Raw genomic sequence first — 12,552 nt, 5'->3', positions numbered from 1 at the left:
CTGGAATCTCATTTTTCAACCGAAAAAAATTTTTTAGGGTGATTTTATGAGGAACCAAACACACCCTAAGTGAAGTAAAGTAAAAATGTGCTAAATCATAAGCGCGGCAAATTGAAGGGTAACCATTCTAAAAATTGAATGGCAGGTCTATGGTGGACCCGGTCCATCGGTTCTCCTTCGTGACACTCTCGAGCTGTATAAAATGCACACCAACGAACTCCGTTTCCCCACTCCCACTTCCCTCTCCTCTCTCTCTCTCTCTCTCTTCCCTCATCCTTTCCTCTCTCTCTCTAAAAGGCTCTTTTCTCTCTCTAGCCATGGCGGCTCCCAAGCTCGCGCGCGTCCCCAGCTTCCGCGACAGGCTCGAGGACACCCTCACCGTCCACCGCAACGAGCTCGTCTCCCTCTTATCCAGGTCACCCTTTTCCCTCTCACTCTCTCTCTCTCTACTCTCTCTCTCTCTCTCTCTAACGGAATCCACCATGATTGATACGATCCCAGGTACATGGGGGAGGGGAAGGGGATCCTCCAACCCCACCACCTCCTCGACGCCCTCGCCACCATCGAAGACAGCACCAAGCTCTCCGAGGGCCCCTTCTTCGAGTTCCTCAAATCCGCTCAGGTTTTGCTCGCCACCCCTCTTTGCTAACAATGGAACCTTTCTTCGTCTAATTAGGGTTCGGAGGTTCAATTTGATGCCGATTTTGTTGTAAATTTTTAGGAAGCTATAGTTCTACCCCCCTTTGTGGCCATAGCCGTGCGGCCGAGGCCTGGCGTGTGGGAGTTTGTGCGGGTGAACGTCTACGAGCTCACCGTCGATCAGTTGAGCGTGTCAGAGTACCTCCGATTCAAAGAAGAGCTCGCCGATGGCCAGTAATTGTCTATGCTGAATTCTACCTCAATTCTCTTTAGTAACTTAGGCTACACTTGAGAGGATTTTGCGCCTACATTTTCTTGAACTGAAATTGATTTTAGAGCATCGTTGTCGGCGATTCAAAACAATCAGATTCATGTTTATGCCTTTTACTTGTGCATCAAGATGCCTGAAGATTGACGAAGTTAATGACTGATATGAATTGTTTTGTTAGTTTATCAGGTAAAGATGTTTCTGAAGCTCATTCAATTTATACTGTTCTTTTTTGTTTTTTTTCGATCTCTACTTGATGCATAGATTTTTTAAAAAAAAAACAGTCCAAAACACATTGATTTGTAAGGTTTTAATAAGCATGGATTGTCAAATTACTCTATCATTAATTTTGACTTGAGAAGGTTTTGGGCCAAACACTCTCTATCATTAATTTTGCTTTGGTTATACCTGAAGATTAATTTTGCTTTTGATTTATTTAAAGTGGTTATGTGTTTATTGAATTTTCTTAGGGTCACTAATCAATTTGTGCTCGAACTCGATTTGGAGCCCTTTAATGCGTCTTTCCCACGACCGAGTCGATCGTCGTCGATCGGGAACGGTGTTCTGTTCCTCAACCGCCACCTTTCTTCGATAATGTTTCGAAACAGGGATTCCTTGGAGCCCCTCCTCAACTTCCTACGTGCACACAAGTACAAGGGACATGTAAGAATTTAATTGTTACGAATATGAGAGTTTATATTTCTTCTAATATTTTATTGAATTTGACATGGATTTCTATGATAAGGACAGGTGATGATGCTGAATGATAGAGTACAGAGCTTGTCCAGGCTTCAATCTACCTTGGCAAAGGCTGAGGAGTATTTGTCTAAGCTCCCGCCAGAGACGCCATACGCACAATTTGCATATCAGTAAGAAAATAAACGCTACTGACATACGGTACTTATAGATGTACATCAAATTATGTCTAGATTTCCCTTCAGAAAATTAAAAATCATATCTAACATATCAAATAATCCAAATAGTAGAGTAAATGAAGTTTAACGTCTAGTGAGAGATGCAAATAATGCTTTGTTAGGGTAGGTTCCACCTTGATTGTGGTTAAACCTTTTTCTTTATTATTATTTCTATGAAGTTGGAGGAGGCTGTATAACCATGAAGTATGTATGTGCTAATTCATTATTTAATACTGAAGAAAAATTTAGAAAATGCTTGAATTCTCTGTTGTCTATAAGTAGAAAACTTTAGCAGAGATAAGAGACATCACCAATTTTGGACTTAAGAATGCTGCCATTTGTTATCTACTATCGGAGCACTTTTTTCTTTTTTGGGTGAACAGTTTTCTAACTCCATGAAACTGCAAGTGGTTTCTTCTATCAAAATGACAACTTTGCAGAATACTTCAAGACATCCTAAATCATGACTTTGCCATGCTGCTCTGTTTTTCCAATGATATTGAGTTTGTGGGGAAGTTTCCTAGTTGGAAAAAAAGCATTTTAGTCGAAAAAGTTAGCTTTTGATTAATTTGCAGGTTCCAAGAGATGGGCTTGGAAAAAGGTTGGGGTGATACAGCTCAACGTGTGTTGGAGATGATTCATCTTCTACTGGACATTCTTCAAGCCCCTGATCCCTCTACTTTGGAGACATTCTTGGGGAGGATCCCGATGGTGTTCAATGTCGTTATTGTTTCTCCACATGGGTACTTTGGCCAAGCTAATGTGCTTGGAATGCCGGACACTGGAGGGCAGGTAGGTGAAATATAAGAGAGAAAAACTCCACCTCTGTTCCTTTATGAAATTTACTACCATTATCATGAGGTTAAATTTTGGTTTTGTTGTTTTTAGCAAGTTTTGGGTTAGTAAAAGAGTATTTAGTTTCTTGAGGTGGGATGCAGGTTGTCTATATATTGGATCAAGTTCGTGCTCTAGAGAATGAGATGCTTGTAAGGATCAAAAAGCAGGGGCTTGATGTTGATCCCAAGATTCTTATAGTAAGCATCAACACTTTCTTTTTTCATTCTTTCATTCTTTAAAAAAAAAATATAACATTAGAAATTTTTAATGTCTCCCTCGACGTGCATTATTTCCCAACAGAACTTTCCTCATTGGAATATTTCATGCACGGCATCACTCACTGTACATGTTGTCCGCTTTAAATTCCTTTAGTTTCTTATGATGACGTTTGTTGTTAAAGGTGACTAGATTAATACCGGACGCGAAAGGGACAACATGCAATCAACGGCTTGAACGAATCATTGGCACGCAGCATACCTTCATCTTGCGTGTGCCTTTTAGAAGTGAGAAAGGAATTCTTAAGAAATGGATTTCAAGATTTGATGTCTGGCCTTATTTGGAGACCTTTGCAATGGTAAGCATCGATAGCCTTCTCTATATCTATATCGAAGGTCACATTGTATTCTAGATTGTGGTTCTTAATTAGGCATACAAGTTGCCATATTTTTTCTTATTTCTAGATTGTGGTTCTTAACTAGGCATACAGGTTTCCATATTTTTTCTTATTTCAGTCAACAGTTTTTCATCAGAAACTGCTTGTTTTCGTTGCTAATTTTCTGATCTTTATCAATGCAAGTAGCTATTCTAAGTCAATTAGGAAAGTCTTTTACTCATAAAGAAAAAGCTCAAATAATATGATTGCCATGACAGGCCTTGGATTGGCTTTAATTTCTAATCATAGTGTTAACGCCTATGATCAATTACCTTGCTAATACCAACACTCTTACCTTAAAATCTCCTTGACTGTATTGACTTGGTTTGTTTAATTTGACGTAAACCCATTTAATGTTCTCTTCAGGATGCAGCTAGTGAGATTGCCGCGGAATTACAGGGCACTCCTGATCTAATTATTGGAAACTACAGTGATGGAAATCTTGTTGCCTCTTTGCTTTCTTACAAACTAGGAATTACTCAGGCATGCTCTGGATGAGATCTTTTGTCCTTTGTTCCTTTTCCCTTCCTTTAAGTAGATAAAATCGTCATTACATGCTCATGCTATTGATAAACTTTGTGTAGTGCAATATAGCTCATGCTCTCGAGAAAACGAAGTATCCGGAGTCAGATATATACTGGAAGAACTTTGAAGAAAAATACCATTTCTCATGCCAGTTCACTGCAGATCTAATTGCAATGAACAATGCAGATTTTATAATCACTAGCACCTACCAAGAAATTGCTGGAAGGTTCTCACTACTGCCTCGTCAATTGTTCTTTTTTTATTTTATTTACCTTTTCTCAAAATTTTATGAAGGATCAAAATTGTTCTATAATTGCGGTAATCAATTTATGTGTGCACCATGTGAGTAGTAGTTACTGTCATCTAAATCTGTGTCATCCTGTAGTCTTTCTGTAAAACTACATCACTTTTCTTTTATGGTTTTAAGTTCCCTTCAAAATTACTATAATTTAATGCATTGTTTACGTTCTGGTAGTCATGAAGTTTTATAGTCCCAGACAATCTTGGGTTAGGTGTATTGATCCTTATCTTTAATCTCTATCTTGAATCTCTTCTTGCACGGGCTTCAACTTACAATTGAAGCGCTTCTGCTTATGATGCACTTGTTAGGCTATCATACATGTCCGTGGTAGCGGATTAGCTAAATCTTTTCTGTTTCATGTATTTAATTAGAAAATACAAGCTGTCTCTAGCAAATTGACTGTTATCTGGCTATCTGCTAATGCTGCTTAATATTATGATCTTTGTGGTTTCTGTATATTGTAAATCGAACTAATTATGTTCTCTTCCTCAGCAAAAACACGGTTGGACAGTATGAGAGCCATACTGCTTTTACTCTCCCTGGTCTATATCGTGTTGTCCATGGCATTGATGTTTTCGACCCTAAGTTCAATATTGTCTCTCCTGGAGCAGATATGTCTATTTATTTTCCTTACTCAGAAAAGGAGAAGAGGCTTACTTCACTTCATGGTTCAATTGAGAAGCTGCTGTATGATCCAGAGCAAAATGACGTGCACATGTGAGTACTCAGTTGCTATATTTCATTTTCAGGCTGGCTAATGATAAAATACTGATGGTGTTGTGCTAATTTTTTAAATCATCATACTTTTGAAATTTTATTGTATTCTAATTTATCTATAAACTCAAGTTAACACTTAAGTTAGTTTGATTTACCGAGTTTTTTATTCAGCTAAATAATGGAAAGCTGTTTTTGTTATTTATTATGCCGGTCATTTAGCTGCTTCCCTTTCTCCCTAGTTAAGTACTGAATTGACCAATTATTGTTTCTCTTACAGTGGTTGGTTGGATGACCGGTCTAAGCCCATCATCTTCTCCATGGCCAGGCTTGACCGCGTGAAAAACATAACTGGACTGGTTGAATTGTATGGTAAATGCGCCAAACTGCGTGAAACGGTTAACCTAGTTGTAGTTGCTGGTTACCATGATGTGAAGAAATCTAAAGATAGGGAGGAAATCCAAGAAATCGAGAAAATGCACGAACTTATAAAGACATACGATTTGTTCGGCCAATTTCGGTGGATCTCTGCCCAGACAAACAAGGCAAGAAACGGTGAGCTTTATCGATACATAGCCGATACTGGAGGTGCTTTTGTGCAGGTATGGTGTCACATTACATATCCCGTATATTTGCACGTCTTGCCACAAATATATTCAATAATTTTTTAAATTTGCAGGAAAGAAAACTCTTTCCATCTTTTTGGACCAAACTGCCTTTCCACTACAGCGTCACAATGCTCAGTTTTGGGCACAATTTGGGAGCTTGTTTGCACAATTTTGAAAGTGTGCATCAAATGTTTGAAAGTTTGCATTTGCTCTGGTAGTGAAGGGGCAATTTTGGTTCTAGAAGTCAAAAAAGGGCTGAAGTTGCAAAATTAGAACCCATTTTAAATTTTTAATAACTATATTGCTGTATATTAATTCTCACTCTTTTCTGCTATAATGCTATGGTAATTCGACTCCCTTTTGTACTGCAGCCTGCGTTATATGAGGCCTTTGGACTTACTGTGGTGGAGGCTATGACTTGTGGTCTTCCAACATTTGCCACTTGCCATGGAGGCCCTGCGGAGATTATTGAGCATGGAGTATCGGGTTTTCATATCGACCCGTATCATCCTGACCAGGCTGCTGCCGTCATGGTTGAGTTCTTTGAACAGAGCAAGAAAGACCCTAGCAATTGGATTAAGATATCTGAAGGTGGTCTCAAAAGAATCTATGAAAGGTTGTTACTTCACCCTTTAGTGGGATCATTTTACATCTATATCCCTGCATATATATATATACCCCTCCAAAGTCAAAAATGTAGTCTTACATATGAATTGCCATCATCTTCTATGGGATATCATCTGACTTGCATACTTTCAAAGAGGGGCATTTTGGTGAGTAGAAGGATGCCTCTATGTAAGAAGTTCAGTTTTTAAAGTCCATATATAAACATCATTTTTGCGACTACACCTATCTAAACAGGGTACTTTGCAGGGGTATATATCCAAATTTTTTGGCTTTGCTTGCTGGATTTCTTGTTAATGTATAGCAATGCATTCACTATTATTTAATTTTAGCCTACCTTTTTTGATTGTCGTATGATAGGTATACATGGAAGATCTATTCTGAAAGGTTAATGACACTCGCTGGGGTTTACGGCTTCTGGAAGTATGTGTCGAAGCTTGAAAGGCGTGAGACTCGGCGCTATCTCGAGATGTTCTACATATTAAAGTTCCGGGAACTGGTACGTCCGACCAGTTCCTTTATATTCAGCTAGAAATCAGCTTTTGTGAAGAAGTAATGCTTTATTTACCTCCAAAGATATCTGATAACTAGTATTGTACGTATGACAATTAGTGAGTAATTTTGCTTTTTCAATGAGGCAACTACAACTATGAAGAGGTAAATTGACGAATAAGTGTCTTGTTTTTAAAACGTCAACAAAATTCTTGCGCAATTTTTGGTCACTCCAATCTTCAACCAACCTTCAACCTGACCTTTTCTCTTTTCGGTACAGAAAACACTAATCATTTTTTTTTTTTTCTTGTTTATGTTCAGGTGAAATCTGTTCCGCTCGCAGTTGACGATGCACACTAACCTTGGAGAGTTCTAAATAACATCTGCGGATTTGTATATAAATTGTCCTAAAATGCAGATAATAACACGAAGAGTTGTGTCAACGTCTCTTCAGTAAAACATGCTATTATAATGCCTATCGGCAAACCCTGTTAGTTACAGCTTGTTTAATCTCTTTTTTATGCTTCCACGTATGCCTCAAATAAGATTGATGACTTCATGTATCTGCATGTGTTGTAGGTTTGATGCATGCATTGAGGTCTTATTTGTATTGTATGTTACAGAAGAATCAAACATGGTATATTATTTGTTAAATCAATGAGTGATCACTTTGTTGGATGGATCATGGATGCGACTTTTCTGTGTCTCACCATGTGCGGAGTTGTGACTTTTTCGCTTGCATTTTTTGTACAAACCATAAATATATTCTTTTGGTCTAGTCTAAAGATAATGACCATGCTATTTCAAAAAAATTTAGGACCTGTTTAGTTTGAAAGATGAAACTTAGAATTAAAATTGGAACGAGTCATTTTTGTTGTTCAGTATTTAGCACAAGGATTTGATGTTTTTGATTTTTATTTCAGAACGTTCTGATCTTTCCAATTTCGAAAATAACTCCTACCGTCCATGGAATATGAGAGTGAATTTTGACTTCGGTTCATTTTGATTTCTATTCCGATTTTGATTTCTTGGGCGGTTCATTTTCATTCCTTTTTTTTTTTTTTTTCTTCCTAATTGTTTAAATTAGTTTTTATTTCTTTCAAATTTTAATTTAAATTAGTTTAAATTTCCAACAGAGTTTTATTTAGAAGTCCTTTAGAACCTATTTATTTAAAGATAAATTAAACAATTAGAAATATAAGAGAAATAGTATGGGCCGTGTTAGAACAATTTACCCAGGATCATGCTGGGCCTTATCTGGAAAAAGGTGGCCTTTCCCGTTTGGTACAGAATAATGTGGGCCGTGTTAGATAAATTTTGTGCCTTGCCTGGCCCGCCTAATGACTCAGTTTGGCTCGAAAAATATATGGGCCGTGCTAGTCTGGTATAGCCTAGGAACAAATTTCCTCACAAGTTACTTAACATTTATTTATTTAGTGGTAAATTTTTTATAAATAATATTAAAAAAATGGAAAAAGAAAAAATAGGAGAAATAGTTCGGCACGCCCAGGGGTGTCCGGCCTGGCGATGGCCTAGGGCTGGGCTGCAGCACAGCTCAGGTGCTGTAGCACCTGTGTCGGCCCGGTCTGATCTTCAAGGCCGTGTTGGGCCCTCTCTTTGGGCCAGACGGCCTAGTACTGAGCAGACCGAAACAGGTCCAGACCATGCTGGGACGATGAGAGGCCCATGGTCCCGCCTGGCACGGCCCGCTTAGGCCGTGCCACTCGGGCCAGTTAGTTAGTTTTTGACTTCAAAATTTGAATACTATATTTATATTTACGGATTTAGTAGTACATTTTTATACAATTTATTTAACTATAAATTTATTAAAGTGAGTACCTAGTTTGAATTTCGTGTCCGAATAGCCACCAAATGATTTAAATCAAATAAATTAAAATTTTTAATATTAAAAATTAAATTTTAGAGAGGACGGATAGCCGAATCAAAATAGTTAACAGTTCGAACAAGTTTTTTTTTTATTTTTTTAACCAAAAAAATAATTTTAAAGTGTTATTTTAATGTGCAATTATATATCATATATTGCACCCTATTTAGACTCTTTTAATCCCACTCGACGTGACATATTTGTACGGAGTTAAATCATGCACAGAATAACTTCACACAAGCTGGTCCACTGCTGATGTGGTAAACCAAGTGCAGGAAATATTTCCTCTCGTCCAAAGCGGTGGTGCCACATTAACGCCTCTAAGAACGTACGAGTACTCTGCGCACGTGTAGCTTTTCCCCCGCACACTCTGGCTACCTCTCACACCACCACGTGTCCCTTTTTTTTTTTTTTTCGCATTATAAATCCACCCGCCCAATCAACACACTTCCACACACGAGTCATAACCCATGCACTTCGTAGCAGCACCGCCGCTCCTCCGCTCCCTCCGCCTCCTCCCCGCCACTCGCACGTGCTCCCCTCTCCTCCTCGCACGTGCCATCAACACCACCACCGGCGACGCCGCGGGGGCAGGCGACCCCGAGGTGCACAGCGGGGACCCGCCCGAGGACGACTATCCTAAGCGGGCCCCCAAATTCTCCGGAGCTGAACAAAAGCTAACTAATCATGACAAGAACAAGAACGACAAAGAAGCAGTTGCCCAAGCGACACTGCCACCCCTAAAGGGTGAAACCGCCAAGATCCCGCCGCCATTCACGCCGCTGCCCAAGCTCGAGTCCCGCGAGGTGCCGCCGCCCGGTGCGCCCTCACTGCAACAGACGCGGCGGCGGTGGCAGAGATGTGGGTCCTATCACTCCGCTGCCTTTATAACTGCACGTATTTCACGTAGAATTTGTATTTTACTATTTCTGATGCTGAATATAAATTTTAAAATATACGGTACTTAAATAGCAGAAATTTTTAAATATAAATATTTTATTTACAATAGTTGTACAAGTTTTTCATATTAAGTTTACAAGCTTCATTTTTTTTTTTTGCCTTTTGAAAAAGAAAGGTTATCTTATTATATATATATATAAATATATATAATTTACGTGACATATGTAGCTAAATATTAATATCAAATGGAAAGAGGGTGTAAGGAAAATATATATTTTTACGATTCTTACATAAAGATGAAAATTTGGAAAAATGATGTGCTTTGATTTGACCGTTTAGTGCTACAAAAATTTATTTTTTTTAGAACTTAAGATACTAAAATAAACATATTTTAATATTCTGTATTTTGTTTTTTTAAGAGCTAATTAAATATTTAATTAGCTAGTGTCTACATATCTTTTTCTAAATGTATTCTTAAAATTTGTATTATTACTTACCAATTACTCAAAACTATTTTTAATAGTAATATATATTTTTTTTTTGAGAGATACCCGGTTCGTTTATTTTATTTAGAAATAAACTTAGTTAGAAATGTGAATCAACTAGGATTCGAATTTGGGTCTCGGGTACCAACCACCAAGTCCTTTGCTACTTGCTCTAGGAATGGTTGGTATTTTTAATAATAATATTAGTGCTCGCAATCTCTTACTTTAATAGTAGTAATATTAGTGCTTGCAATCTCTTACTCTGATATCATGTGAAAAGTCTATCTGTGCAGCTGAAGCCTCTGGCGTGGGGGTGGATGGCACGGCACTGAGACACGGCCGAGCGGGAGGAGGAGGGAAAGAAGAGGAGGAAGCGGCGGTGGCGGAGCTGAGGGAGTACTACAAATCCCACAAGCCGTCGCCGTTGTCGGGGGTGGAGGTGGCGGACACGCGGAAGCCGATAACGCAGGCAGCGTCGAACGGTCCCGGAGGCGAGGGGAGAGGGGTGATGGCGGACGAGACCATCGACGACGCCCTCGGGCGGGCTGAGAGGATGTTCAGGGCGGCAGCGGAGAGGGGGAACCCCGCGTGGCCGCATTCGCGGGCCCTCGTGAGGGTGCTGAGCAGGAGGGGGATGGCAGCGACCGCAATCTCTGCATAACTTTTCTTTTCTTTCATCTTTTGAATTCTATTACTGTATTTTGAAAGTGGACGTAAATCTTATATCCTATGTCTGAAAGTCAATATTTTTATGTTGAATCCCATCAATCGTCTGATTGATGATTTAAGGTATATGTATGCATTATTTTTTTTGAGAGATAGATGGTATGTTATTCGGTTCGTTTATCTCATTTAGAAATAAATTTAGCTGAAAATATAAATCAATTAGAATTTAAATTTATAATCTTGATATTTATTATCAAGTTCTTTGTTACTTGCGTTAGGGACGGTTAATTATATGTATGCATTATCATTGTAATAGTTGATACATGTATTTTCATGTCGAATCCTATCAATTGTCTGATTGATGATTTGATAGATGATTTAACCGTTTGGTTCGGAGTTAAGTAAAAACTTGTTACTTCAGGAATAAAATTAAATTCAGGATTAAGGTGGGGTTAGAATAATTTTGTGTTTGGTTGAGAATTGAGTTAAATCCAGGTATAAGTAAAATAGTGTTTGGTTGAAGTAGATGAGATAAGAAGGATAGTGAGTAAAATAGTATTTTGTTTGGTTAAAGTAAGTGGGGTAGGGTGGGGTGGGGTTAACAATGGGCTACTCCGGGATAACCCATTTGGAATGGGGTTAGCTAACTCCACCCTCCAAATTGGGTGTTTGGGAATAACTTCAGAATTAAGCGATTATTCCGCCGCTTAACTCTGAACCAAACGGGTGCTTATAAGTATAGGCTTTTTTTAATCATAAATTTTCAGCCCTTAGATCTTTCTCTTTAACAATTTCTATCTGTTAGATCATACTATTCAACCAACCACCCACTCAACCCTACAGGACCACTATTATCTTAACCGGAAATCACTATCATCCTAACCGCACATTACTTCATCCAACAGCCGAAAACTTATAAGTACAAAGAGTTTTACACTCATAAAAGTATAATAGTCCTAACCTATATATGAGTGCGGCTACTAGACTATTATGAATATAGTATATATATTGCAGGGCTATTGTACTACGGCTTTTGTACTTCTAACTTACTAATCATTCATCAATTTTGTCGGTAGCTAAAATGAGAGAGAAGAAATTTGAGAAGAAATTAAAAAAAAAGAAAAATTAAGACACCTAATTTTTCTCCAATTTTTCTTTTCTCTCTTATTCTAACCGTCCATCAAAATTGATAGATGGTTAGAAAGTTAAGAACACAAGTGCTTAGCCCTACTCTCTCTCTCTCTCTCTCTCTCTCTCTCTCTCTCTCTCTCTCTCTATATATATATATATATATAGAGTCCGGCTACTATACTTTTATGAGTGCGATCGCCTTCGTACTCATAAGTTGTTTTCGATGATAGAGCTTCCGAATCGACAATCCATACCGTTAAATATTATCAAGAGTATTTAAAACTTCTAGAAATCAAATTTTATAATTTTTTGATATCATTTACCTTACGATCAAAAGCTCATAAAATTGACAATTTTTAACGGCCAGTATGAGATATTTGCTAGTTTAACGGTGAAAAAGAATCGGAATAGGTTAAATGTTTAATAAAAAATTCTATTCACTACCTAAATAAAGATCAACAACTCCAATCTTAAATTGAAGGATCCAATCATCCATTTTTAGGATGTCGTTCGATTTTAACCGTTCATTTTATACCCGCTTGATGGACTTTATAATGATTTCGAAAAATTACGAAATTTATTTTCTAGAAGTTTCAAATACTCTAGATCATGTTTAACGGTGTGGATCGTCGATTCGAAAACCCCAATATCGAAAACAACTTATGAGTACGAAGGGCTCTATACTCATAAGAGTATAGTAGCCCTACTCTCTCTCTCTCTCTCTCCCTATATATATTGTAAAGCTACTATGCTATTGACCCTTAGATTAGTCCCTTTAATTATTTAAACTAATACTATTACTCTGTAGGGACCACTCAGCCCTAGAAGTAATATTCAACCCTAGGGAGGACAACAATTATCCTAACCGTACAATTCTTGATTTAAGGGTCAAAAAATAAAAAGCATCAAAT

The 12,552-nt window shown here is 38.1% G+C and overlaps 2 protein-coding genes across 3 annotated transcripts; both read left to right on the top strand.

Annotated features, from left to right (window-relative positions):
• Nucleotides 226-7,259, top strand: LOC109719969 (sucrose synthase 4). 2 transcript variants are annotated; one of them, XR_002218838.1, is made up of 16 exons: nt 226-415; nt 502-622; nt 722-873; nt 1,378-1,570; nt 1,658-1,776; nt 2,397-2,613; nt 2,760-2,855; nt 3,059-3,232; nt 3,677-3,793; nt 3,895-4,061; nt 4,629-4,853; nt 5,131-5,452; nt 5,830-6,074; nt 6,443-6,634; nt 6,738-6,800; nt 6,896-7,259. XR_002218838.1 is itself a non-coding variant. In XM_020246828.1 (15 exons), exons 1-15 carry the CDS (start codon nt 318-320, stop codon nt 6,932-6,934), a joined length of 2,424 nt encoding a protein of 807 aa, XP_020102417.1. In that variant the 5' UTR covers nt 228-317; the 3' UTR covers nt 6,935-7,259. The 2 variants fall into 2 exon arrangements, 1 of the variants encoding a protein (XP_020102417.1); XM_020246828.1 differs by lacking the exon at nt 6,738-6,800 and having other exon boundaries at nt 228-415; nt 6,443-6,581.
• On the top strand, nt 8,930-10,603 carry LOC109720037. Its single transcript, XM_020246907.1, has 2 exons — nt 8,930-9,356; nt 10,138-10,603. Exons 1-2 carry the CDS (start codon nt 8,930-8,932, stop codon nt 10,503-10,505), a joined length of 795 nt encoding a protein of 264 aa, XP_020102496.1. The 3' UTR covers nt 10,506-10,603.

The sequence above is a fragment of the Ananas comosus genome, linkage group 14 (genome assembly GCF_001540865.1).
Source record: "Ananas comosus cultivar F153 linkage group 14, ASM154086v1, whole genome shotgun sequence".
NCBI lineage: Eukaryota > Viridiplantae > Streptophyta > Magnoliopsida > Poales > Bromeliaceae > Ananas > Ananas comosus.
This window is presented reverse-complemented; position numbering and strand designations above follow the sequence as displayed.